This window comes from Lontra canadensis, unplaced genomic scaffold, assembly GCF_010015895.1.
Source record: "Lontra canadensis isolate GAN:19392208 unplaced genomic scaffold, GSC_riverotter_1.0 scaffold21, whole genome shotgun sequence".
NCBI classification, from domain to species: Eukaryota; Metazoa; Chordata; class Mammalia; order Carnivora; family Mustelidae; genus Lontra; species Lontra canadensis.
The window spans coordinates 10,319,009-10,346,791 of record NW_022631015.1 but is presented as its reverse complement, the minus strand read 5'-3'; the positions used below and the strand labels follow the sequence as shown (position 1 = coordinate 10,346,791).

At 42.1% G+C, this 27,783-nt stretch overlaps 2 protein-coding genes across 2 annotated transcripts; one reads left to right on the top strand and one right to left on the bottom strand.

Annotated features, from left to right (window-relative positions):
• Positions 1-798: 798 nt before the first annotated feature.
• On the bottom strand, positions 799-13,357 carry PAK1IP1 (PAK1 interacting protein 1). Its single transcript, XM_032861556.1, has 10 exons — positions 13,233-13,357; positions 11,031-11,196; positions 7,373-7,493; positions 7,223-7,297; positions 6,651-6,703; positions 5,933-6,078; positions 5,743-5,840; positions 2,446-2,545; positions 1,455-1,578; positions 799-1,307 (listed from the first exon to the last, which is right to left on the bottom strand). Exons 1-10 carry the CDS (start codon positions 13,317-13,319, stop codon positions 1,093-1,095), a joined length of 1,185 nt encoding a protein of 394 aa, XP_032717447.1. The 5' UTR covers positions 13,320-13,357; the 3' UTR covers positions 799-1,092.
• Positions 13,358-19,099: 5,742 nt separating this feature from the next.
• Positions 19,100-26,998, top strand: CUNH6orf52 (chromosome unknown C6orf52 homolog). The gene is made up of 4 exons (XM_032861783.1): positions 19,100-19,169; positions 19,393-19,589; positions 23,529-23,574; positions 26,817-26,998. Exons 1-4 carry the CDS (start codon positions 19,100-19,102, stop codon positions 26,972-26,974), a joined length of 471 nt encoding a protein of 156 aa, XP_032717674.1. The 3' UTR covers positions 26,975-26,998.
• The last annotated feature ends 785 nt before the right edge of the window (positions 26,999-27,783 follow it).

Genomic DNA, 27,783 nt, shown 5'->3' with positions numbered 1-27,783 from the left:
AGGGATTCCCTGCTGACCTCAGGTATTTGGCAGCCGGTCAGCTAGTTCAAATCTATGAATCCTCTATTAATGTGTCTTTTCAAACCACCCAAGAATCCACTGGAGGATACAGTAAGAGACGACAGGATTATAATCAACAGGCTGAATTTAAGACTACTTCTGCTAGATTAGCTAAGTGAATGTTTTTTGTTGGCTTGAAACAGATGAAAAAAGTCCTGAAAATGTCATTTTCTGACGCTTCACTTCTCTTGTCATCCACAGCTTGGAAGCCAAGTAATTTAATGAGGTCTGGTGATCTCCCTCTTAACTTTGTTATGCGCACAGCTCTAAGTTTAAACACATGCTTTATACATACACACTTCATGTGTCCATGATTTTTAAGTTTGTCTTAAATTGCCTCCTGGAATGAAAATCTGTTTATACGGTTGTTACCAAAATGAACAAAATCTGCATTGAAATTATTAGAGCCACTTGAACAAGCCAAAGTAAGGCAGTTTTATTGTATTTCCCCCACTTAGGAGGAAAACCTGAAAAACAACTCTTACCCATCTCTGGTAAAGAATGTGTTCAAAACTGTATATTTTAGGGGCACCTGGGTGACTCAGTCAGTTAAGTGTCTGCTTTTGGCCTAGGTTGTGATCTCAGGGTCCTGGGATGGAGCCCCGTGTCGGGCTCCCTGCTCAGTGGGGAGCCTGCTTCTCCATCTCCCTCTCCAGCTCTCCCTACTCATCCTTGCTTGCTTTCTCTCTCAGGTGAATAACTAAAATCTCAAAAAACAAACAAACCCCAAAACCTGTGTATATTTTAAACTACAATATTTTGAAAAGATCTTTATTTGCTTTTTACAACAGTAAAAATTAATATATTACACATTAACATAGTATATATCACCATGACATACAATTAATAAAATGCTGCCTACCAAAAATAGTTTGCCACTGTTAAAAATAAACACATAAAAGTGTGTGTGTGTGTTTAAAGCTGTACATTTTCTCCAAAAGAAGAAATTTCTAGCTTTTACTTGGGGCGGGGGTATCTGAAAACAATGATTCCATCTAAGAAGTTTTTCTCATAGGAGAAATGTGGGATTCACTATGTCATTCGTATTTTTTTCTTTTTTCTCTTCTGTTTTTCTAACATTCCTACCATTTTCCTCTTCTTGGCTGACAGTGGAGTATTTGCTTTCATTGGCTTATTACTGTCACCAGTTAAACCACATTTCTTTGAGTCAGGTATGGACTGTCTTTCTTCTTCCTGCACGACATCGCCAGCTTCCTTTTTGTTGATTTTGGACTGTTTTTTACTTACTAAAACACAAGAGACAGTACATTTAAAGACGACTTTTCCCCTCTTCAAATAAACAAGGTTGATGATAAAGTGAAGTTACCCGAATCTCCTCCATTTCAACAATTCAAGAGCTAACAAATTTTCTAAAAATGTTGACTTTCACTTACCAGGAGAAGGCTCTGCAGCTGAAGGAAGGCTTTTTTGTGTGTCTGTCACTCTGTCTAGCCACACTCCAAGACATGTTAGCCTGGCATTAGTTTTTACTTCACAGAGTAAAGATGGGGGAACTTTCTAAAACAGAAGAATTCATGATAATATAGGGGAATTTTCAATAATTTCTTTTTCCTTTAACAAGTGAACTTATCATTTTCTTAAGATTTTATTTTTTTAAGTAACCTCTACACCCAATGTGGGGCTTGAACTTACAACCCCAAGATCAAAAGTTGCATACTTTTCTGAGCCAGCCAGTCAAAATTTTAAGTTTTTTATTTAAAAGTTATAGTATTTTCTTGAGAATAAAACATGCTGCTTAGAAGAAATCTATTATCTTGATTCACATTTGGTTTGGCTGTGTCCTTCACAGAGCATGTTTCTGACTATTCAGAAACTCTAAATTCATTAAGAAAGAGGACCATGTCTTGTTCATTTCTAGGTTTTAACAGAGAACCCTGCACAGACACGCAACAAACTACATTCACAGAATGTGTTTATAGGACAATCAAAAATAATAAACCAAGGGTATCTGTAAGAGTGGACTACTGAAGGGAATTTAATTTTCCAATTACCTAGTTCAAAACTATTGTTAGTTCCATTATCAATAGGTAATTTTCAAATTTTTAGTAATGGCAGTATTTTTAACTAACAAAATCTTCAGAGAATATCGATATACAAACAAGAGAAAAAAGTAGCACTTCTCTGCCTGCAAAAGCAGGAGTTCTGGAACCCCACCAGCTCAGACTCACCAACACTAACCGCCCAGGTAGCTCTCAAAGCCCAACTTTAAAACTATGACTATCAAACATGCATGGAAGAGACTAAGTTTCTTTAAAGATTTCTGCCCTGAAAATTATTCTGCCTCCCTTAATTCAAAGCAACCCTGATAGTAAGACTTGCATTCAAGTGCATTTATACTGATTTATACTGTGTTAAGACACTGACCTTATCCTGCTTAAGCTTCCACATTTTGATGAAACCATCACTTGAGGCTGTAACAATAACATGATGCTCTGGAACTTCAAAACTGAACATGTCTTTTACCCTAGAATAGAAATATGAACACCATAAAGGCTCCTTTCTCCCAGATAGTTTGATGCTGTCATAAAGCTTCTATGCACGTCTCCTGATTTTTCAGTGTTCCACGTGCTTCCAAACTGCATAAGGAACAGGACTAAAATCTAACTATGTTTCACATTCCCATGAGTCAGTTAAGTCCTTTTCAGGGTCCAAATTCCAAGATAAAATGGACTGTCAACCACTGTCACTGCTGCTGTTCAACATAGCACTAGAAGTCCTAGCCTCAGCAATCAGACAACAAAAAGAAAGAAAGGCATCCGAATTGGCAAAGAAATAAAATTCTCACTCTTCGCAGAGGACATGATACTCTATGTGGAAAACCCAAGACTCCACCCCAAATCGCCAGAATGCATACAGAAATTCAGCAAAGTGGCAGGATATAAAATCAATGCACAGAAATCAGTTGCATTCCTATACAATAACAATGAGACAAAAAAAAAAAAAAAAAAGAGAGAGAAATTAGGGAGCCAATCCCATTTACAACTGCACCCAAAGCCATAAGACAACTAGGGATGAACCTAACCAAAGAGGCAAAGGATCTGTACTCAGATCTGTACTCAGAAAACTAATAGAAAGAAATAGAGGAAGACAAAGAAATAGAAAAATGTTCCATGCTCGTGGAGCAAAGGATCTGTACTCAGAAAACTAATGGAAAGAAACAGAGGAAGACAAAGAAATAGAAAAATGTTCCATGCTCATGGACTGGTACAACAAAACGTTGCTAAAACATCTATGCAACCTAGAGGCACCTCGGTGGCTCAGTCGGTTAAGTGTCTGCCTTCAGCTCAGGCCATGACCCAGGGTCCTGAGATCGAGCCCCACATCAGGCTCCTTGCTCTGTAGGGAACCTGCTTCTCCCTCCTTCAGAGGGGAAGACAAACCATAAGAGACTCTTATGCATAGGAAACAAATGGGGTAACTAGGTAATGGACATTAAGGAGGACATGTGATGTAATGAGCGCTGGGTATTATACAAGACTGATGAATCACAGGCCTGTACCTCTGAAACCAATAACACATTGTATGTTAATTAATTGAATTTAAATTTTAAAATGTTTAAAAAAGAGTCAACAGGATGATCATAACTATAATTATGTTATCATAAAGGAAATAAAGATATTTAAGTCCCTAACCTCAAGAGTCTCCAAGTTCAGGATGAAGAGACAAGTAGGACAAGAGAGATAAACATGGCTTCCTCTTACATATCCATTTATTTCACCTCCAGTGCCACCAACCCTCATTCAAGCTACTGCCATTGTTTTTCTGGACCACCAGGTAGCCTAACTGGCTGAAATCATGAATCAAATCATGTTACTCCCAGGTTTAAAATCCTACAAAACTAGGATCCTTTTAAAAATAACACGGGGGGGGGCGCCTGGGTGGCTTAGTCGTTAAGCCTCTGCCTTGTGCTCAGGTCATGATCCCAGGGTCCTAGGATCAAGCCCTGCATTGGGCTCCCTGCTCGGCAGGAAGCCTGCTTCTCCCTCTCCCACTCCCCCTGCTTCTGTTCCCTGTCTCACTGTGTCTCTGTCAAATAAATAAAATCTTTAAAAAAACAAACAAACAAAAAACACAGGAAGGAGGAAGGGGCTGGGGACGTATATAAAAAGCAAGTCTGGGGGTGCCTGGGTGGCTCAGTGGGTTAAAGCCTCTGCCTTCGTCTCAGGTCATGATCCCAGGGTTCTGGGATCGAGCCCCACATCGGGCTCTCTGCTCAGCAGGGAGCCTGCTTCCTTCTCTCTCTCTGCCTGCCTCTCTGCCTACTTTGCGATCTCTGTCAAATAAATGAAAAAAATCTTAAAAAAAAAAAAAAAAAAAGCAAATCTGGCCATAAACGGACAACTGCTGAAGCTGGGTGGTGGGTCTATGGGGGGGTTGCTTCCTTAAACTGGACTGCCTTTCAATTTTTCCACAGTGAGAAATAAACAAAACAAAATCTACAAAGGCCCTTGGTATAAAATCTAAACTCCTCACCCGTTTACAAGGCCATGCAGCGTTTGGCTCATTCTGATCTAGCCACAAAGCTCTTTCATCTGTTGCTAAAATACGCCCAGCTCTTTCCTCCCTCGGGAGTACTATGCCTTTGGTTCTCTCCTCCCTTGGGAAACAGCTCTCTTCATCTGTGAAGTCCTACCCTCTCCCTTCCCCGATCATACAAATTACTGCTATTATTCTTAAGGCACACGGTTCTGTTTCCTTCCTGTTATAATTATCTGCTTACTTGTTTATCATCTGCTTCTCCACTACAAGAAACACAAACACAAGCCCTTGTCTTTTTTGTTCATCATTTTAAAAACTTAGTTCAGCTCTAAACGGATGCTCAAGAATACCTGTTAAATGAGTGGATGAAGGGTTACCTTAAGTGTTCTAGTCTTAACAGTGCATTTAAAATGGACTTGAACGAACACTTCCCAATGCAGGGAAAAACCAGGGCCTGTATACTGGCTGTAGTATTCAGAGTATTCAAAAAGAGTTATTTAGAAAATAAAAAATAAAAAATAGAACTTTTTTAAGACACAGAAGAACACACAAATGAAACATATTACAGTATAACTGCACGTTATCACCTTTTCTAAAACAGTAGAAAAAGCAGAGGCAGACAGAACTGGGTTTGGGTCCCAGGTCCCTCACCCAACAGTGGGGCAATCTTGGCCAAGACACTTAGCTGTTTACTCTGAGAATCAGTGTCTCCCCCTAGAAATACAGTGATCAGTAACAGGTTAAGAAAGACCAGCACGAAACACAAGTCAGTACTGTCATATATTTCTCCTGTGGGTAAAACGACTAGTGTACAAAGGGGGAAGAAGTGGACAAGGGGAATAGAATAAAAGGACAAGAGAGGTCCTGGCAAAGCTCGACTGCTTGATTTCTTTGTTCCTCTTCAGATTTGGTTGATTTCAGGCCCCAAGTTTATAATATTAGTGGGAAAAGATCTTGTACGATCACTAGTCCTGGTGCCAACTTCCCCACTTTTGCATTACTTAATGCCAAGAAGACATTTCCACCATCCTCTCACACACCAGAAATCTATGTATATAGAAAGTCCATCTCTGTATTTGTTCATGAGAAAACATGTACCCTGCTTTATGAAACTACTACATATGTAACATTTATTGAAGACTCTACACAAACATACACACAGAAACTGGCAAGAAAAAATACCTGTTTTTGTGAGCTTTAAACTCACAGAGGCACATTAGTGAATCACAGTCAAAAAACCTTATGACTTCTTCATCTCCAGCCACTGCAAGGACAGACTCCTAGCAGAGAAAAAGAATATCCAGAATGTCATCCCCAATTCCAAGCATCACCACAGACAGTAAGATTCCACCACTGATTTCTGATCACTTACTGAAAGAAACGTAACAGAAGATATTCTCTTTTCATTTGTGATGGTGCCACTAACAGACGCAGTGTCAAGCTGATAGACATCTATTTTATTCAGTATGACGACTATGTATTTCTCTCCTCTTGGGGACCATTCCACTATGTGAGCATCTGTAAGTTAAAAACACAAAGCTTTTTGATTTCATAAAAAATGAAATGATCGGAGTAGTAATAAAAAGAGCAAATAGTTGCACTGTGCATTTTCCCATCCAATATCCTATTTAACCTTCACAATGAACTTCTGGTATATATTTTGCAAGTTAAGTTTTAGAAAATGAACTGGAGTCAAAAGAATCATTAAGTCATAGAACTGGTAGGTGACAGTCATGACAAGAATTCCATCTACAATGGAAAAGGAATTGGGGGGGGGCGCGCCTGGGTGGCTTAGTTGGTTAAGCGTCTGCCTTCAGCTCAGGTCATGATGGGGTGGGTCCTGGGATCGAGTCCCATATTGGATTCCCTGATCAGTGGGGAGCCTGCTTCCCCCGCTCCCTCTGCCTGCCACTCCCCCTGCTTGTGCTCTCTCAAATAAATACATACTCTTAAAATGGGAAAAGAAAATAACCTAAAGCATTGCCCTAGGAGATAACCACCATCATGAAGGGAAATAAAGGTATATATGTAAAGTATATATTATCATATTCTATGAAGTTATAAAAAACATTCCAAATTAAAGTACTCACTTTGTTTTATATTTTTTATGAATGCTGATCTGCCTTCCACAAGATTCCATGTTCTGCAAAAAAGGAAGCTCACTTACGGCATGATCACTTTTACTCGGTGTAAAGGAAACATAATGAAGACCTATTCAAACGACAATGTACTACATAGCTAGTTAGAATGATCGTGTTTCTTACTGCAACACTGAAATATATACTATCAAGCAAGATTAACTCATCCATTCCTAGACCCCTGTCATATATTTAAAATGTTTAATATATTTTCCAAATGTTTCACCTAAAACATTTGTTTTTAGGACCCCTGTCCTCTTCATTTCACAGCTTGCAATGACTGGAATGTACAGTGTACATGTGAACACGGAGCTTGTCATTTTTTCTCTACCATTGTGAAAAGGTTCACTAGCTTTGCACCTTTTCTTGTACTGCATTACCTTTCAATAGCTGAGAGCCATGAGATGAGACAAAAAAATGAATCTAATTATTGGACTAAAATATACCCTGATGGTAGCTTCCTGTTGCCCCTGGACAACAAAGACCACAACTTAGAAAAGATGCTCTCGGCATTAACGACTTACCTTAACGTCTTGTCTGTACCCACAGACAGGGCCAACTTGCCGGATGGGTGAATAGAAAGGAAGGTCACATGTCCTCTAAAAGGAAACCAACAGTTAGTCCCCAACGTGACTGGCTCCTAGAGACCACCAATGGGAAAGGGCCAGACTCACTTGTGAGCTTTAATGGACTTTAGGCACTCCCACTTCTTTGCATCCCACACACAAATGAGTCCATCTTCTCCCCCACTGATTAAGTGCCTGTTGCCATAGAATTTCAGGCAAGTTATTGTGCCTGTGGAAAAACCAAGAAAGGCAAACTTAATAGTCATTTTGAATGCAAACTCCATTTCCGGTTTGAAAGTAAGAAAACATCTAATGTCTTAGTATTACTGAAATATACCTTAAAGTCTTAGGTGAAGAGATCTTTTTTTTTTTTTTTAATATATAAGAACATACAGTTTCAAGGCTATGCAAATATTTTCAGCAGAATTTCTCTAGTTGTAGACATAGCAAATCAGTTCACTTTCTGGCTCTGTATCTCCACAATCATAAATTTAGGAGATGGCTGGTGAGGACTGTTTGATCAGAAGTAAAAAAAATAACTAGTAAACCAGCTAATCTGGGGAAAAAACCAAGATGTACAACCATATGACTTCTACTTTCTAAACAGTGAGTTAGTGACCTAATCATCCATAGTCCAATTACTATCCCTCCAGACCTGCTTTTGATTTGTACATAGTTCTCATTCACTGTCATAAGAATTTATTAGAGGGGTGCTGGCTGGCTCAGTTGGTAGAGCATATGACTCTTGATCTCGGGGTTCTGAGTTTGAGCCCCACGTTGGGTGTAGAGATTAGTTAAAAATTTTTAAAAATTTTAATTTAAAAAAATTTTTAATCTTTAAAAAAGAATTTACTAGAACCATTTTATAAGTTGTTCCACTATTCAACTATGCCCTCTGTAATCTCCCTTCTGTGGTTCACAAAGTTTCCTTTATCTTTTCAACTTCACAACACACTCCATTCCCCTCTGCCCAGACTAAAGCCTGCATCTCCCATGAATTTCTCCTACAGCTCTTGGAACTGGAAGACATACGTATTCACTGTCCTCAAATATTAACCTCGCTGTAAGGATGAGGTGATAGAAGAAGCCAGCATTCTTTTAACTCCCCAAAGCAAGGCACACCTTTCCTCAAGTCAAATTTACATCTTTCCTCAAGTCAAATTCCCTATCCTTTGAAGCCTGTCACCCAACTTAACTGCCCTATAGCTCAGTGGTCAACAGACTATTGTCTGTAAGCCACACCTGGCTGGTGGCCTGTTTTCATAAATGCAGTTTTACTGAAACACAGATTCACTTGTTCAGTTCCAAAATGTCTATGGCTGTTTTTACACTGCAAAAGCAGAGCCAAATAAAACCGAAAACACAGACGCAAAGCCTAAATATTTACTTTTTTGTCCTTTTCAGAATAAGGGTATGAACCCTGGGGTCACTGTTGTTCATCTGCCACATCCTACTCAAACCTTTATGTTGTCCTTTATATTGAAAGAGTCAAAGATCTCTGATGAATAATTTTGTACCCCTCCACCCCAAAAAGCACTAATAATATATGGGGTTACATACAACTTTATCAAAGCGTGAGTCTTTAGCCATCTTTGCCCGTTTTCCTCTTTCCTATTATCCTATTTCCCACTTTGGAAAAGAGCTGTTCTATTATCAACTATTAGAAAAACAGGAGTTGGGGGCACCTGGGGAGCTCAGTTGGTTAAGCATCTGCCTTCGGCTCAGGTCACAATCTCAGGATCCTGGGATGGAGCCCCACATTGGGTTCCCCTCCCACGGGGAAGTCTGTTTCTCCCTTTCCCTCTGCCTCTCCCCCACCTCATGTGCTAATAAATAAATAAAAATCTTTTAAAAATCCAAACAAACAGGAGTTACGCAAGGAATGAAAGAAATCAGGAACCATACTTCATCCCCATCCAAACTCCTTCTCAGTCACTCCTTTTCCTGTTGGGGAACACCTGAACCAGTGGCTTTAGGCAGACCAGACTTATTTTACTTATTTCCTCCATGCCCAAGGAACAGAGAAACTTTCTTGTGTGAACTGGGATCAGGAGACAGAATGGAAAAGGAATATACGTTGATTCACTCAAAGCCTAGCTTCTGGTGAAAAGGAGAATTCGAGTGCCTGGGTGGCTCAGTGGGTTAAGCCTCTGCCTTCAGCTCAGGTTATGATCTCAGGGTCCTGGATCGAGGCCCGCATCGGGCTCTCTGCTCAGCAGGGTGCCTGCTTCCTCTCTCTCTCTGCCTGCCTCTCTGCCTACTTGTGACCTGTCTCTCTCTGTCAAATAAAAAGAAAAAAAAAAATCTTCAAAAAGGAGAATGCTTGTCAAAGTAGCAAAGGCCCTAAAAAAGACACTGACCACTCCAAATATACTGCTACAACCAACGCGTGGTGGCCTCATCTGCCTTTAACTGAAGGAAACCAACATCCTTAGCAGAGTATCCCTGGGAAAATACAATAAAAACACCGTAATGTTCAATATTGGGGGAAAAAAAAACCCAAACAAACACACACACCTATTCAGGAAAAAAAAACAAAAAACAAATACACACACCTACCATCATCGTGGACAACTTTACCATAGCTGTGGAAAACCCAGGCATGACTTGAACTTGAGAATCACCAATACTGACCTCCTCAACTCTAGTGGTTTTGCCTCTTCTCTGTTTCGCGTCTCACGCCTTATACCCCAGACATAGTTACCACCTAGACCTGCTCCACACTGCAACTCCTGAGCCTCATCCCTGCCTACAACCTCACCACTTGCCAGCCCATTCATGGCCCCCTTCATTCACAGACCACTTGTTCCTTTATTTCAGAGATCTGCAGACTCTTGACACCCCATTTTCTCTAGGCCAGCAAACTCTTCTTTCACCAAAATCCTGAATTCCTTTGTATATCAATCTACCTACTGCACACACTTAGTAGCTTTCCGCTCCCTATCAAAATGCCTGAGGTTCCTGCAAACAGATGTTACTCGATCCAGAGCCTCCAGCTTCAATCAGGCAGATTCTTCTCAGTCTTTTGCTTGTTCTTGGCGGCATCTCTCTCACATCCTGGGAGCCAGCACTTTCCTCAAGCCCGCACAGCCCCTCCCTCCCACTCAATCCCTAACCTCTTCTTCTCAAGGACCACCCAGGACCAGGGCAGTCTACTTCTCCAGTCACCCCACCCTCTGTTTTAACCTTCTCATAATATCGACTTGCTTACAGTTCCCCAAGTACACAGCGGTTAAAAACATGGGCTCTAGACCTAGGTTTGAGTTCTTGTTCCCTTGTTTTATAACCATGGGCAAGTCAAGTTAACATCCTTAAATCTCGGTTTTCTCTTCTATGAACAGAAGGTACAACTGTAGCTTCTTGGCGCATTGCTGGGCACGTGATACTCTCTCAATAAAGTCAGCTATGAACACGAGGCTGCTCCCGTGCTCCTCATGCTTCTGCTCTGTCTGGAACGCCCTTTCTCCTGCCTGGCTAACTGGTACTTCTCTTTGAAGACAATTCAGTCAGATGTCATTTTGGGGAAGTTTTCAGTGAAAAGTCGCTTCCTCCCACTTCCCCCCAGTGTGAGTGAAGTGCTTCCCCTCTGTCTCCCAATATGGACTGTGAGAATTTAAGGATTAAAAAAAAAAAACCACATTTTTCTCATTTCTGTATTTCCTAGCACAGAACCTGCTACAAAATAGACACCTAATGAGTTCCTTAACTGAAGTCAAATTGTAAAGTAATGATACCTCAACATTATTAGAGGATATAATTTTCTCACCATTGTGATGCACCAGAGCCCCATGGTCTATCTTCTTCTTCATGTCATATATGTGAATTGTTTCATCTTTGCTCCCAGTGACTACAAAACGACTATTTACAGCCACCGCTGACAAGGAGGCAGTGTGGGCATGGTGAGTGAAGTCAGCCACAGAAGTCCATTTTTGCTGGAGAGTTAAATACACAATGTTACAATCGTATCATAGTTCTCTAGAAACACGTAAGTGGTTCCACAATTCATGAAAACTACCAGTAGATACTTATGAACAGGGAAAAAATTATGCAATGATAGCAGATTAAAAAAAAACAAAGAACCTGAGAAATAAAGCAGGCAGCAAGGAAATGGGAGGGCAATGCTGGGTATCATGACTCCAAAGCAATTATGGAGACCAGACTACTTTAAGGTCCTATCCAAATCCTTAACTGCTTATATATTTACTTATATGTGAGACTTGCATACCGTTCATTCGTTCAGATACTAAATGACTACTGTGTACTTGGCATCATTGTAGACAGTTGATACAGAGCAGTGAAGAAAAGAAAGTCCTTATTCTAATAGAACTGCCATCCCGGTGGGAGAGACAACCAGTAAACAAATATGATGTCGCATGCAGATGAGAGTATAATGACAAGTCTTATAAAGAAAAATAAACAGGATAAAGAGTATGTTTCCTTCCATTAGTACCAATATAAGTGATTAGAGTGACCAATGATTAGGTCTCAAGGACTCTATGCTTATTAATATGCAACTTCTGGATTGAATAAGTGAGACTGGTTGACTGCAAATAATGACTGACAGCTAAATGCATATACACACTTCAAATTGAAGGAGATGCATCAAAAGTATTAACAAAGCAAACCAAGGAAGAAAAAAACCCATCAGACCTCTCTAAACACACTTAAGAAGGGTTACTGAAGAGTAATTTCTAAAGGACTACAGCAACAGACATTGATTCCATCAGCCAGGATCAAGGGAGCCTCCTTGATAACAGCACAATATTCCTGTGGGGCTGCTACAGCCATAAAGCAAAAATAACCTTTGCTTGTGCATATTATAGAAGGAATGTTGATTATTGAGCTATTGTATGTCTAGATTTAGCAGCAGTAGTGGACAGTGTAAGAGCTTTGTGTTTCAGAGACACCTGGGGACTTGATTCCCAGGTCTCCTGATTATTAGCTGTGTGGCCTTGAGCAGGTCACACAATAGATCTTAACTTCAGGTTCCTCATCTATAAAACAGGGATAACTCAGGAGGCTGCTATGTGGACTACTATGTGTCTGAAACAATGGAGCAACTTTTTTTTACAACGAGTAACACAATAGCATCATCTTTAAGCACACAATAGATGTCACCTTTCAGCCAAAACCAGCTTAATAACCAGGTAGAAACAAAATAAACAAAAGTAATTAGTCAAGTTATATACTTCCAGTTTTCTGGTTCATTCAAGACTGACACTTTGACTTCATAAAAAAGTACTGAAAAACTAGATTTCTAAGAGATACTTAGATTTGCTTAGGGAAAAATATTACTGGCTTAAAAGTTAAAAGATCTTATTTCTAGTCCTGGATATGTCCTAACTACTTGTTTCACTAATGACAATTTACTTGACCTTTTTTCTCACACATCTAGTGAAAATACTTGTATTTTGTTGTCATTTTCTCCATGCATTTGTCTCCTCTGCTCTTCTCCTAACGTTTGCAAGCTGGATCCATTCCTTTGGCTTCTTTGTACCTCCACTGCCAATTAATGGCACCATGGTAAAAGGTCCAAAAGTACTGAATGAATCGGGACACTTTTCTTTCTTTTTATCAATGAAGGGTTTATCCTGACCTGCTCTAATATTTAGTAAAATTCCAAGACAAAACTCAGTCAAACGGCGAACTGTTCTTCCATTAAGTCCTGAGCCCGTAAAACTGGCTGTCAACTTACGGGAGCGAGGCGTAAATCCATAACCTATGACTCATTGGCCCGTTGGCTGGAATGCCAGCTTCCTTCTTGTACCATGCGCAGAATGTCTACTAAAACCAACAGACATGATCTAGTTTCAGGAAACGCCTACTCTGTGTTTTAAAAACCAGATTACACATTTGAGTTTGATTCATCCATTAATCCCTAAGAGATCAATGCGTTTACTTACCTCTGATGATGTGCCTACCTCCACCGTGAGGGAACCCGACCAGACTTACCCGCGCACCTTCTTACCTCTTCAGGGTCGCCGCCTGTATCCGGCTCCGGGTGTATAGCGAACCCAAAAAGGACCTGTTCATAGCAACCAGCCACCAGCTCCATTCAGCAGCACACGCGCCTCTTCCAAGAGCTCCGCTCAGCTGAGAATGACGAAAGCGGATGCCAGAGGCAGTAGGGTCCTTCCTGTGTCGGCGCTCAAATTACGTCACGATCTCAGATCTCAGGCTGCCTTTGGGGCGCCTGCCTCCCTGGAAACGGTTTCAGCGCTTGAAGATCACGCGGAGCTTCCAAGAGGAGAATAAAGAAGGACGTCACATTTGGAAGTTCTCATGACGAGGAGAAAAAAAGTTAGGGACAAGCAGGCATATCCTAGGTGGCTGCGAGCTAGGCACACCTAAGGGGAGTAGGGCGGGACATCCTCTGCGGAAGCCCCTCATTTCCGTAACGTCACGGAGGGGGCGGGGCCTCTCCCAGTCTGGGCGGGGCTTCTTGCAGTGGCCCGGTGTTCGTGTGGAGGCAGCTCACCTGTGGGTTGTGAGACGGAGGACAGGAGTTGGGTTTTCTTTTTTCGCCGGAAGCACGAGCGAGCCTTTCTCACGTTCTCTCGTAATAGGGCAAAGAGGGGGCGGCGTTCAGGGCTAGCGGTTTCTAGAGCAGACCGCGAAGTCAGCCCCGGAGCTCCGCTTCGTGCGCTTCTGTCTGCCCGCCAGGATAATCCCGCCTTGCTCCCCTTTCCTTCCCGGTGGATTCGCCAGTCAGATTTTGGGGTCCCATTGTACTACGTTGCCGCACAGCCCTGGGAGGGAGGAGGACGCTTTACTTGAAAGGTGTAACGACGGGCTGATGGAGGAAGAAGCGCGCAGTCAATCCTACGTGAACGTTCCAGAAGGAAATCTCCCGTTTCACTTTCCACCACCTCCCGGTTCAGGCGCAAAACCAAACATTCGTGAAACCAAAGACTGCCTTGATTGACGTTTTAGATTTTCATAAAGTGTGGAGTTTCGGAGTCTGTTAGAAATGGCAGCTTTGCACAAACCTAATGGGAAACAATCTGGCGTCATAATTTGTGTCTTATTTGCCACAGCAGGTGAATTTGACAAGCAGGAGGTAGATGGCATCCGTCAGTGTCAGTGCCTCAAGCCCCGTTTAGCGCTGATCTGTAGCACTTTGACCCTTTTTTTTTTTTTTTTTTCAATAATACTTGTTCTCGGGGAGCCTGGGTAGCTCAGTGGGTTAAATCCTCTGCCTTCGGCTCAGGTCATGGTCCCAGGGTTCTGGGATCGAGCCCCGCCCGCATCGGGCTCTCTGCTCAGCAGGGAGCCTGCTTCCTCGTCTGCCTGCCTCTCTGCCTTACTCGTGATCTCTGTCGGTCAAATAAATAAACAAAATCTTAAAAAAATATATTTGTTCTCTGGGATTGTGAATTGCCACTATGTATCTAACTCGTGTTTATTTTCATTGACTGGTCTGAGTGTTGCAGAAATGATTTTGCGTGCTTTGGCTGCCCTTGAAGCGCAAGGAAGGCCCTGTCTTCTGCACACTTTGGCGACTCCACCTGAAAGCCCTCCTCAGGCATTGAAAACGCTGTAGTCTAACTCTCGGTCTTGGAAATGCGTAGCCGTTCACTGTTTTATCTAATGCCTTCACTTTGTGCTAGTTACCTACGAAAAGTCAAGTTATACTACAATTTATTTTCTGTTGACGGCGTCTTGACTGTTTCCATTGGGGAACCGGTCAAGTCAAAGAGTGCATTGCTGCAGTGCGTGTCCCCTGGGCATGCGACAAAGAATGAGTAAACAAGACATTTCTTTGAAGGCTCATACTTTATCTTGAAAAATATGACTTACTGCATTTGACTTCATGATATAACCATTTATTTTAATGTAAAAGTGATATTCTCTCATCCAAAAAGAAAACAATCTTTGAATAAACCTGTTTCAAGGGGCGCCTGTCTTCGATTCACATTAGGATCCCAGGGTCCTGGGATGGAGTACAGCTGGGGTTCCCTGCTCAGTGGGGAGTCTGCTTCTTCTGCCTGCCCGCTCGCTCCCCTTGCTTGTGCATGTTCGCATGTGGTGGCTCTCTCTGAGAAGTAATGTTTCTTTTTAATATTTTCTGTGTTCTTTTGTCTCTGGAAAGCCCCTGGGGCTCTGCCTCTTTACCTCCAGGGAAATCTCAACTACTGTTTGATAAGAATTAGTACTCATTCAGTATTTTTTTGAAATTAATTTTAGCACTGTAACAGGATAATTAACTATTTTCAGCATCTATTACCAGATTGTCACACTTTTACCTGCTTGTCACATTTTTAAGAATACTATGGCTAGAAAAAGTCTTCTGCTTCAACTAGGAATCTTTTAGAATACAGCTGATTCTAGAATGAAAGTCATAGTGTAAAAAACATAACTCAAAGTGCTGTACTTTTTCTTTTTTTTTTTTTTTAGATATTTTTTATTTATTTGACAGAGAGCGAGAGGGGGGTCACAAGTAGGCAGAGAGGCAGGCAGAGAGAGGGGAGGAAGCAGGCTCCCTGCCAAGCAGAGAGCCCGACACAGGGCTCGATCCCAGGACCCTGGGATCATGACCTGAGCTGAAGGCAGAGGCTTTAACCCACTGAACCACCCAGGTGCCCCTTTTTCTTTTTAACTGGTAGAAATTACTGGAACCAGGTACAGAGCTCGGAAGAACTTAAAGAGCATTTATCCAGGTGATCCCCACCTAAGGGAGTTTATGGATAAGTTTTGGAGGCTTTGAATCCCCTGAAATTATATGCAAAATTGTGTATGTATCTTTTTGGAGGAGAGCACTGACAAAAGTTCATTACATTTTCGGAAGGATTCATCCCTCTACAATTAAAATGCACTTATCCAGTATGAGGTTATAAATGTGAAATTAGTCTAGAAAAGTAACTTTCAGAACCACACAGCTAAGTAACAGGCCTAGTGCTGCTGCTTTATATATATATATATTTTTAAAGATTTAATTTTTTGACAGAGGCACAGTGAGAGAGGGAGCACAAGCGGTGGGGAAGCGGGGAGGCGAGGGAGAAGCAGGCTTCCTGTGGAGCAGGGAGCCCATGCAGGGCTTGATTACGAACTAAACCAAAGGCAGCCACTTAAAGACTGAGCCACCCAGGTGTCCCAGCTTTTTACATTTCCTTGGGCTCAAACTTTCTCTTTAACAAAGAAGAAAAAAGCAGTTTTTCACTGTCTAAAGAGAAACAATACAGAATTACATACTTGTTTGACTGGATTCAAACTGAGCATACTTCCTGCAAATGTCCTGTTCTCTTTACAAATGCAGGATGCAAAAAGCCATTTAATCTCATTCTTGGGAAAACTACAGTTGCCAAGAAACAACCAACTGTTAAGAGTTCATTAACTCTAAAGCACAACGGGATTTTTTTTGTTTTGCTTTTAAATTATTGATTGAAAAGCTTTCTACACTTGAGCCATGCATTGATTTATTCATTCATTCAACAAATATTTATTGAGAGCCTGGCTTTATTTGGTTGGCTAAAGGAAAAACAGCCAGTTTGTTTTGGGGGAGGGTGCGGGCAGCGGTTGGTAAGGAGGATATACTGGGCTAAAAGCTGGGTATAGCAGGGAAAAATCAGCTTTGTTAGGAAGATGAGAGTCTAATATTCCTGCTCAATTACCCTCCTTTCTCCCTGTGGCAGGCAGCAAGTGTCAACGTGTAGGATGACAGAGGTGCTTGATCTTGCCGGAGGATTTTGGTCTCCTTTGCACATACAGCTAAGGGAAGCTGAGTGCAGGTTATCTCCCCTGGACACTGGCCAATGGTCTGCCCTGGGATAAATTTGCTTCACCTGCTTCATGGGAATAATGCAGGTGAAATATGAGAAGTCATCATTTGGGGCTTTTAAGAGAAGAAAACAATATGAATCCTCCTTGTCACTGTCATCAACAAAGCCCCTGAATGTTCCATCTTCTCTGGAACTCCGCTCAGGGTCCTCTGTACCCAGCTCCCGTCATCATGCTGAGTGATTTCAACATGCAACACTGACCTCCCTTCCTCAGCCTCCTTACCACCTTCTTACCAATGTCTACCTACTCCTTTCCTTTCTCCTTTCTTGTAGAAAGGAAAGGAGAAGCTAGACATAGCTCTACTACAGCTTCATCTCTCACCCATTCAGAGCAAAAATTCTGATTTTCCTTTTATGAAATACAGCCCTAAAATAAGAGAAGGAACAGAAAACTCATTAGTTTTACAAAAAGAATCCTTAACTGGTATGTTTTATTTGATGGCCAAGCTGCTATAGGAGTTAGGAACTGTGTTTAACTACATATAGCAACCTAAACAGCTGTGGCTTCAATAAGACATTGATCTCTTAAGTAGGAGAAATCTAAGGTAGTGCTGGTACCAAGAACCCACAGTCATCAGGGACCCAGACCTGTTTTCTCTTTCAGATCCTATATTCTTGTGGATGACTTCCTACATGATGTTACCTCATAGGCCAAAATACTCGCAGAGTTTGGGTTCCAGCCATCGTATCTACGATCTCAGCACTCTACCTGGGGAAAGGGCCGAGAACAAGAGGTCTCCTTCCAGCTAGACAAACCCCCACACAGCTTTCCTCAATCCCCTTATCATGATTCTGTTTACATCTTACTAGCTACACTTTGGCCAGTCAGCGCGTGGTCAGTTACCTGTGCAGGGAGAGCTAGGAAATGACTTCTAGTGAAGCCTATCTCTGTGTCCAAATAAAGTCAGGGCTCTGTTATTAAGGAAGAAAAACTTGAATAGTGGGTGGCCCTAGCAATGTGGCCCCCAGCTATCCATCAATACCATCTCCCAGGCAACATGGGGAGATCTAGAGACACACCCCGGCTTTGTGTAAGGAGGGGTTCAGTAAATAACCGGCGAATGAATGATTTGAATTCATGATGATGATTTTTACATGCTGGGTGAATATAGACTACATCAAGCACTTATTAATAAGCTGCAGGGAAATGGCCAGACCCGAAGTCCCTCTATGTGTACTCAAAAGTTACCTTCTTAACATTTTGATGCTTCGTATAGGCTTGCTACTTAGAAAAGCAGAATCTGACTGAGGTCTAATCCAAATCTACTAAATTGGGACCTACATTGTAAACACGCCGAAGTAATTCCTACAGCACACTGAAATTTGGGAAGGCATTCTTTACTGTGTTTCGTTTTTGTTTTTGTTTTTGTTTTTACTTTACTGTGTTTTTTAAAATAATGCTGAACCACAGAAATATTCTTCAAAATGTTTTCTTGTACCGGCTTTAAGGGGGTGGGTATGACACACGTGTGTGTGTGTGTGTGTGTGTGTGTGTGTTTTCCTAATACACATTCTTTCCACCGGCTGGTCAGAGTAATGATTTCAACCTGTATGGGCTATAAAAAAAAAAAAAGTCCACTAATTGCCAGTTCAAATAGCAGATAGCAGAGCCGAGGAAGGAAACATCAATTTGTGGTTTTTGTCTTAAGGTTTTAGTTATTACAAATGACTAATTATTGTAGGGAGTGGGATGGAAACTTCAGTTGGTCCCTCAAACACACCCTCCTCTCTGTCCCCGCTGCCTTCTGGCTGCCTTCCCCGGGGCCAACAGTTGGGAAAGGGGGGCTAGCAGGAAGAAAGCCAGCTCCTTACTTTGTAGAAATCCCTACCAGGTGACCCCTATGGATGCCTGCCTCAGCCACACCTTAACTCCATTGTAGTGAAAATCAAGCCATTCATTGCCTAGCAGGAATTGTCACTAAGTGTGATTACTGTTCTCAGGTATCTGTGAGAGGTATTTGCAGGCAGAAGAGGGGTTAGTCCCCTGACCTGGAATTACTGACGCGGGAATAAAAACTGTGGAGACCTGGTCTCATTTTGTCAAGTTTCTAGATAAATGGCGGGACAGGAGAGTTTTGCAGGTTTTGGTGTAGCTCAGCAAAATCATTATTACTGGTACTGGCAAAGGTAAGCTGTTTTGTCCCTACTCTGAATAATGAAAATGAAGGCCATCCGTGCTCGATTTCTTACATGATGTTTGGCAATTTACAAACTATCGCTTTGGAAATAGGTGTTCCTAAACAATTAATGCAGAGATCATCCTTACTCTTACCCCTTAGTCCCTGGGAAAGAAGAAAGAGACCTGGGGTTCTGAATGAGTCTGCCTCGGTTGGTGATGTCATTCCTGTTGTCTCTCCTCCACTATTAGGGGGAAGCCAGTGCTCCAGCCCTGCCAGGCTTACCACTCCGGCAACTGGTTTGAGCAACAGCACAGCGGTTACTCCCTCTCTGTCTATAGCTGTGGCTGTGCAGCACAAGGAAATGGACTTGATCTTTCTGTGCGGGAGACCTCTGGACCCCCAGCTGGAACTCTGGTCACGCCTAAGGTATCCCTCCCTGAAATGATTCCTACATCATCCACATGCCCCCCTAGAAGCATCTTTTCCCTAACTTCACACCCCCAGATGCTCTTATTCTAATTCCCACAGCCACGGCTTTTGCTCCCCATTTTAATACCAGAGAGTAAAAGCGGATGACTAGAGAAATTTGCAATTTAAGTCATGACTATCTTCCCAAAACAAAAATCCTAGGCTAGTGACGTGTGTGCCCAAATTCTTACTACTAAATTTTAGATTATCATTCAGTTTTACTCAAAATAGGAGTGGAGGTGGTTTTGTTTTTGCAATAGCAGAAAACATTAACATGCTTTTCAAAGATATTCTGATATTTTGGTTACTAAAGTAAGCAATTTCTAAAATCGCACAGGAGTACTGGAGTAAGGAAGGGAAAACTACCCTCAGCCTTCTCCCCATCCTTTCCCTCTTCCCCATCTCCTGCCCACTTAGAAGAAAGTCTTGTTCAAGTGTATCTGTGTTCTCTACATTTTTCTCTTCTATTCTTCTTAAATCAGCACAGTTGGGCTTTATTTTTGTTTAGGGAGATGGGGGAGACTTGCGCAAGAACAGGCTGAGTAGTACATACTGGTTTACTCTTTGCTTGCTTCTGCTTATAGGTTGCCTTAGGAGGGGTCCCCTCCCCACCCCCCAAAGATGGCCTTTTTAATAAAGAGCTTTCTTTAAAAGTTGCCCATTTGGATGTGCTGTGATATTAGCTCATCCCTTATTGACTAACACTTTGAATGTTCTCAGTGCTTTAACAAACTTCCACCTATCTCTGAGTATTTAAATGTTTTTTGGTTAAGAATAAATTTCTAGAGGGGCACCTGGGTGGTTCAGTTGGTTAAGGGTCCCAACTCTTGATTTGGGCTCAGGTCATGATCTCAGGGTTGTGAGACCAAGTCCCACATTGGGCTCTGGGCTCAGTGAGGAGTCTGCTTGAGGTTGTCTCTCTCTCTCTCCCCTCCCCCTACTTTTGCGTGGGCGCTCTCTCTCTCTCTCTCCCGAATAGATCTTTAAAAAATTCTGGAAGTGGAAGGTCTGGATCAAAGATAGAACATTTAGAATTTCAGACAGCAAATTACACACAAAAGGCTTTCCTAAGTTTACACTTTTCATGGCTGCTATGGGTATGCATGCCTCTCTACGTTTCTGTCTGTGATTAACCAGTGTGACAGGTGCGGAAGCCATTTGCCTATTATTGAGATCAAAGACCTTTTAAACTGGTTTCTTGGTATCTGTGTTTGGTGACCTCCTCGATGTCTTTTGTGCATCTTTTTTTTCCCCCATTGGTGGTGCCCCCCCCCCCTTTTTTTAAGATTTTTATTTATTTGACAGAGAGAGAGAGATCACAAGTAGGCAGAGAGGCAGGCAGAGAGAGGGGGAAGCAGACTCCCCACCAAGCAGAGAGCCTGATGCAGGGCTCCATCCCAGGACCCTGAGATCATGACCCAAGCTGAAGGCAGAGGCTTAACCCACTGAGCCACCCAGGCGCGCCCCCTTTCTTCTCACTTTGTGGATACTTAGATATTATGGAAATTAGCACATAGCAGTCGAGGTGTTAGCTTTGTCTCCAATCTGTTTGGTAATGTCCTCCTTGTGGGATGGCCTGTGCCTTAAACCCAGAGTTAAATTTAATAGTTAAGCCCTCAGTTTTTAACCCTAGCATTTGTTTGTGGTTTGTTTTCTTCCAAACTTTTCATTTTCAGTTTTTCAAGTCTGTTTTAGATGTGCCTTCTTCTATAGAAAATACCTTGTTATATTTCTTGGCTTTTTTCTTTTTAAACCCAAATCAGGTTTTACCCTGTTAGCAGACGTTTGCTATTGCATCACTTACAAAACAAAACCAAAAAAAAACTTGCTACATTGCCTGAGGTTTTAGCACATTTTTTTTTTCTTTCCACCCTTTCAGTTCTTTTGACCTTTTGGGAAATGGTCTGTGTGTCTTCTGGTGGTTAACTTTATCTTAAATAGAAAAATGTAGGTTTGAGTAGATCAGCAACTTCGGAAACAAAAGTATTTCCTGATTTCTGTGAACTCTGAGAAAATGAAGAAATTAACACCAGACAAATAAAAGAAAGTGAGACACAGCAACAACAACAATGAAAGAACAAAGAAACATAAGTAACATTTTAAAAGAAATTAACTCCTCTTTTTCTCTTTTTGTCCACCCTGCCCCCCACTTTCTTCTCTCCATTTTTGTTGACACCTTCTGGGATTTTCAGCCCACTCTCCATGCAAATTACTACTATGACATGCAATTTCAAGAATTATAAATATATTCTCTCTGGTGGCTGTGGTGAGCACTCTTGTGCCGCCTGCCTGCTTTCCTGGGCGGGTTTTGGTTAGGAGCAGATCGTCAAGACTCCAGGTGGTAAAGCTGTGTGCCGGGGGTCTCTTTCAATCACATGCCCTTGCTTTAGTCTTGCCTAAGGAAGCGTGACCTCTGCCAGATGTCAGTTTATTGCCTATTTCCCCTACTATATAGCACACCTGTGTTCTTAGCTCTTCTTTCTCCAAGAGCTCAGCCTCCCAAGAGCCCCCTGTCTTTGGACAGTGTGTCTTAAGATCAGAGGAAGTGGATGTCTTCAAAATGATTCTCAGGTCTTTGGGCTCCATCAGTGCTTCTGTCCCAAACTCCCGGTAGCAGAAGAAGAAGGTTACTAGAGGTGCCCTTCTTCAAGGACACAGGGCAGTGCCCAGGTGCCCCTCACACAGAGAAATGGTCTCTAGAGAGCATCTGTTCTCCGAACCCTGGTAGTGTAGGATCCACATTTACCAGAACATGTATTGAAAAAGAGGAAATGTGACTTTATTTGGAAATACTGTATCATAAGAAAGGCCTCATTCAAGCACAGATTCTGGCTGTCTTTGCCCTCTCTAAATAGGAAAAATATGCCAATGGTGAGATGAAACTTAGGGTAACCGTATAATTTATTTTCCAAACCGGGATCTATTTCTGAGGGGAAGGGAGGCATACTTTGGGATAGATTGAAAAGAAGAGCTAGGTGTTCTTTGGCTTTCAATATAATCTCATCCATCTTAGCAAGGAAGGCTTAATTGAGTTCTTTGGTGCCAGGAGCTACCAGGGCTCTTACTGGGTAGGCTGGTTCCTTGGAACAGCTGTACATCCTTGACAAAGACAATTCTCAACAGGTGACTGGAGAGGAATCATAAAAACTTAACTGTCCCAGGAGGGCCAGTAGGATCTGGGTTAACCAACCAAGATTCATCTGGGGAGTGCTTCTGGAATTTACTTCTCTGATTGACTGGTTTGCTTTTCTATGGTCTCTTTATCTGCTTAAGCATGTACCGTCCTGGTCCTTAGCTGAGCTGTGGGCTTGGGGTGTGATTAGAAGGCTACAAGGAGAATATGCTCATGAAGATTTTGTAGATTGTCACCTGGAAGGAAGGGCAGAGCCCCCGGGAGAGAGTTGGGAATTTAGTGCAGGGACTGGAGTCTGGATGCCTGTGTCCAGTTCATGTGCAGCCCTGGAAGACCAGTTAGTTCCCAGAAGCTTCAGAGATCCCTGATGTCTTTGTCAGGCATGCTCCTCCTTGATGATTTTTTTCTTCCTTTGACTTCATTCACTATACTATTTCATAACTATAGTCCTTCATAATTTTTTTTGAAGATTTTATTTATTTATTTGACAGAGAGAGAGAGACAGCAAGAGCTGAAACACAAGCAGAGAGATTAGGAGAGGGAAAGCAGGCTTCGTGCTGAGCAGGGAGCCCGATGTGGGGCTCCATCCCAGGACCCTGGGATCATGACCTGAGCGAAAGGCAGAGGCTTAATGACCGAGCCACCCAGGCGCCCCTAGTCCTTCGTAATTTCGACAGCTAATGTTTTCTTTAAAAGCATGAGTTGATAGTAAACCTTTAAGAAAAAGTGATTTTTTTTCCCTCAACATCCTGATTTCTTTGTAGGAAAGCACAGCACTGGCAGAGAAGCAAGATGAAGAGCCACTGGAAGGTAACAGAAACCCTGTGTGCCATGGTCGAAAATAGAGCTAACCCATTTCCAGGTTACTCATTACTCAGCTGGCTAGGAGCTGAGAGATTCTACTGGAAAATTCCCACGTAGGTCCCGTAAGCTATTTTCTTCGGCAGTTTGTCTGGTCTTGGGAAACTGCTTCTGTGGGAAGCTTGAGTAAAGCCACCTGTTTGGGTCTTTCTGAGGGACTAGGAAATGGGGACATTTCCAAATGGTAGGATAATAAGTTGTTTTTAAGATCCATTTCCTCCATAAATGGAAACGTTGGGATTAATTCTGCTTTATTTAAAAAAATAATTTATTTATTTATTTATTTATTTATTTATTTGAAACACACACACACACACACACACACACACACACACACACACACTGAGGGCCAACACACAAGCAGGGGGAGCAGCAGAGGGAGAGGGAGAAGCAGTCTCCACACTGAGCAGGGAGTCTGATGTGGGGCTCGATCCTAGAACTTTGAGCTGAAGGCAGAGGCTTAACTGACTGGGCCACCCAGGTACCCCTTAATTTTGCTTTAATTTTGATTGCTAAGGGGAGAGGTATGAGGTGCTCACTGTGGTCTGGCTTCCTAGCTTCCCTCGGGGTTATTGGCTCCTGGAGGATGTCACAGGCCCTGTCTGTGGTGTCAGGCAGTGCCCCTTGTGGTTCTTGATGTGTATGAACAAAGTGCATGGCTCAGAGCAGAAGCTGTTTCTGACCGTGTCTTCTTCAAGGAAGGGAAGAAAATGTCTGGCTTATTTTACTTAAGTTATGGGAAAGGGAAGTGGAAAACACAGGCAGAGATAAGACCTTTGTCTACTTCTTATCCCTTCTCCCATCCCCAGGACACCTCCACCAGACCAAACTCACCCTCAGCCTTGTGATTTGTAGTCACAGGTTAGCCGTGCTCAATGTTCAAATGAAATGCAACTGTTGTTCCAATCTTTAAATGCTATGGGGCAGTTTTGGTTTTATTGAGCTATGTTTGATTGACATGTGAGCATAAGTCAAATCTCCCTGCTTGCGTCAGTCCCACAGACAGTGTAAAGATTAAAGGAAAACCTACAAAGAGTGTGCTTTCTGGGTGCAGACTTCCAGGGTTCAAATCTCGCTTACGAGCGCTGTAATTCCAGACAAACTCATCTCCAGGGCGTCAGTATCCCCATCTGTAAAATGGGATGTTAAAATCGACCTCCTAGAAAGTGTGAGGACAATAGCTCTGAAGTGCTTGGAAGTGTTTTAACAGCATCTGGTAGGGAATAGCCCCTTCAGCGGTTAGTGTAAGCTCTTGGGAGAGCTGGAGCAGCTCTGTCCAGGGGAAATGACTTGATATACCAATCCACCCATGTAGACAGTTTTAAATTTTCCAATTTAAATTAAAAAACAAAAGCTAAAAAGAGACAGATGAAATTAATTTCAATACTTATAACCTAACATACCCCAAATATTTCATTAAACATGTAATGAATATAAAAATGAATGAGATATTTTAAAAAATCTTAATAGCAAGTTTTCAAAATGCAGTGTATATTACATCACATCTCCGTGAGGACTAGTCTCATTTCAAGTGCTCAGTAACCACAGGTGATGAGTGTCTGCTGTGGTGGACAGCTTGGTTTCGGGGGTCCACAGGTTTAGGGAAGCTGTAATGAGCTTGTCTTTTGTATGTTTCTTTTATCACTAGGGCCAACGTCACTGGAAGGGCCTAGATCATTAGTCTGGGGTTCATAGCTGACCACACTACATCTGTTTTCTAGGCCACATAGACCATACAGTCACGAATGACTCCAGTGAAAAAAGTGGGAAGTGGCTCATGAAACATACAAGATGCATTAGAGTTACTTGACGATCTTGGTTCTAAAATAAATATAGAAGGACGTTAGTCAGCTGGGGCTGCTCTCACAAAATGCCACAGACTGGGTGGCTTGAATAACAAAGTTATTTCTCATAATTCTGCATATTAAGAAGTCCGAGATTAAGGTGCCAGTTGATTCAGTGCCTGCCTGCTGAGAGCTCTCTTCCTGGTTTGCAGATGGCCACCTTCTCATTATATCTTCACCAGGCAGGGGGAGAGAGAGTGCCCCAGCACTGGTGTCCCTTTTTTGTAAGGGCACTAACCCCATCAGACTAGGGCCCAACGCTCAGAGCTCAACAAACCCTAATTATCTCCCAAAGGCCCCATTTCCAAACACCATCATGTTGGAAGTGTTTCAACATATGAATGTGAGGGGGACACAAACATTTAGCCCATAACACATGTAAATACAAATGGGTATCATGATCCCATGTGAGTATTTGGAAGTAGAAGAATTACGGTCCTGAATGAGCTAAGGCTTGCAAAAATTAGAAAGGAATACGAGAGGGCTTCTTTGGTTATGTTCAGTACAAGGAGAGAAAACCAGAGGTGGCATTAAAAACCTTGGAAACCCGGCAACTTGGGAAGAAGATTTAGGTCTGATGCTTTCACGATAACTTAACACCACCTGATCACAGAATTCCAGGTTTTATTTTTTTATTTTTATTTATTTATTTTTTAAAAAGATTTTATTTATTTGACAGAGGACACAAGCAGGTAGAGAGGCAGGCAGGGTGGGGGGGAAGCAGGCCCCCCACCAAGCAGAGATCCCGAGATGGGGCTCGATCCCAGGACCCCGAGGTCATGACCGGAGCCGAGGGCAGAGGCCCAACCCACTGAGCCACCCAGGTGCCCCGAGTTCCAGGTTTTAAAGAAGGAAGTCCAGGCCTCCCTCTGTTTCTGAATTAGTTGCTTTATATAGTTTGTATCACTCACATCAATCTATTAGTTAAGCAAATAAAGCAGCATGTTTATTGTTTCAAAGCCCCGTCCTATGGATTTGGTCTGGGCTCCCTGGCTCTGTATCCCCCTGGGTGCTCATGCTAGAAGCTCTGGGCTCCTCCTTGACCCTCCTTTTCTCTTTGGCCCCAATGTGAGTCCATTTCCAAATCCTGTCCACTCCTTTTCCAAACCTTGCTCGATTCCATCCCTCCCCTCCATCTCTTCCACCACACAGATCCCCTTTGAGTCTGGTAGTGGTGATTTTCCAGCTTTAATTTCTACTTTCAAATCTCATTGAAAGAAAGCATGCAATTTAAAAATTCTAACACGAAATGTCTGCAATATTTTCCTGCTCATTTTTTGGGAAACTCTGATTTTTAAGCCATTGCCAATATGTGTTCTATAAAACTTTTTTGTATTGCCTTCGCAGATCCAAACTTTCATGTGAATATTGAGGAATTAAACAAGGAGTTTATGGTGAAAAGTGAGGAGCTCTACGACTCTCTCATGAGTTGCCACTGGCAGCCTTTGGATACAGTTCACTCCGAAATCCCACATGAGCCCCCAGAGAAGCATGATGGTCACTAAGCTTACCCCACTATTCTATTGATTGCTCACTGTTGTTTTTGGAAAAAAAAAAAAAAAAAAAAAAAATCTTCCGGGAAGGTTCTGGATGCTATATGTAGATGCAGATTTCTGGGACTTGAATGTGACTGACATGATAAAATGTGATGTAAATAAACTTTACCAGCACATCCATTTCTGGAAGTGTGTTATATTAAGTAAGTGCCAAAAGACATCCCACAACTATCCTGGTAGACCAAGCTGAACTATAAGACATTTAAAAATAGGTCTAATAGGAAAATGGGCCTGACCTGAACTGGCTGGGACATGAATGGATAGACATATAAATATATAAAGAGTATGGTATCACATCATCTGGCTTGATGGGAATTAATAGCAGTGATTAATAGTAATTAAGTTAGCAAGTGAATGATGATGCTTTAAAGTTTGGGGCAGTTTTGTAATTGAAACTCAGTTTGGTGGGGCAATATATATCCTGCCCCATGCAGAAATTGGGAATATTTGATTAAGAAAGTCTAGATTTAGAGTAAGAGAAGAACTAAGCGAAAGAATGAAAGCATCAGCATAAATGTATATGTTGGTAAGTCTCCTGCCCTGTTGCTGGAATAGCCCGCGTTGCCTCTGATCTCCTCTGCTTCTTATTAGTCCTACAAAAGGGTAAACATCAGCTTAAGCATGAGAATGTCTTTACATTGTCTATTACCAGATGGGACAAGGGTAACATGGAGGTAGCAAATGCTGGGTTGTGGAGCACAGAAAGCAAGAATGACCAGCTATCTCTGTTGGAGATCAACGATTCTTCAGAATTTTCA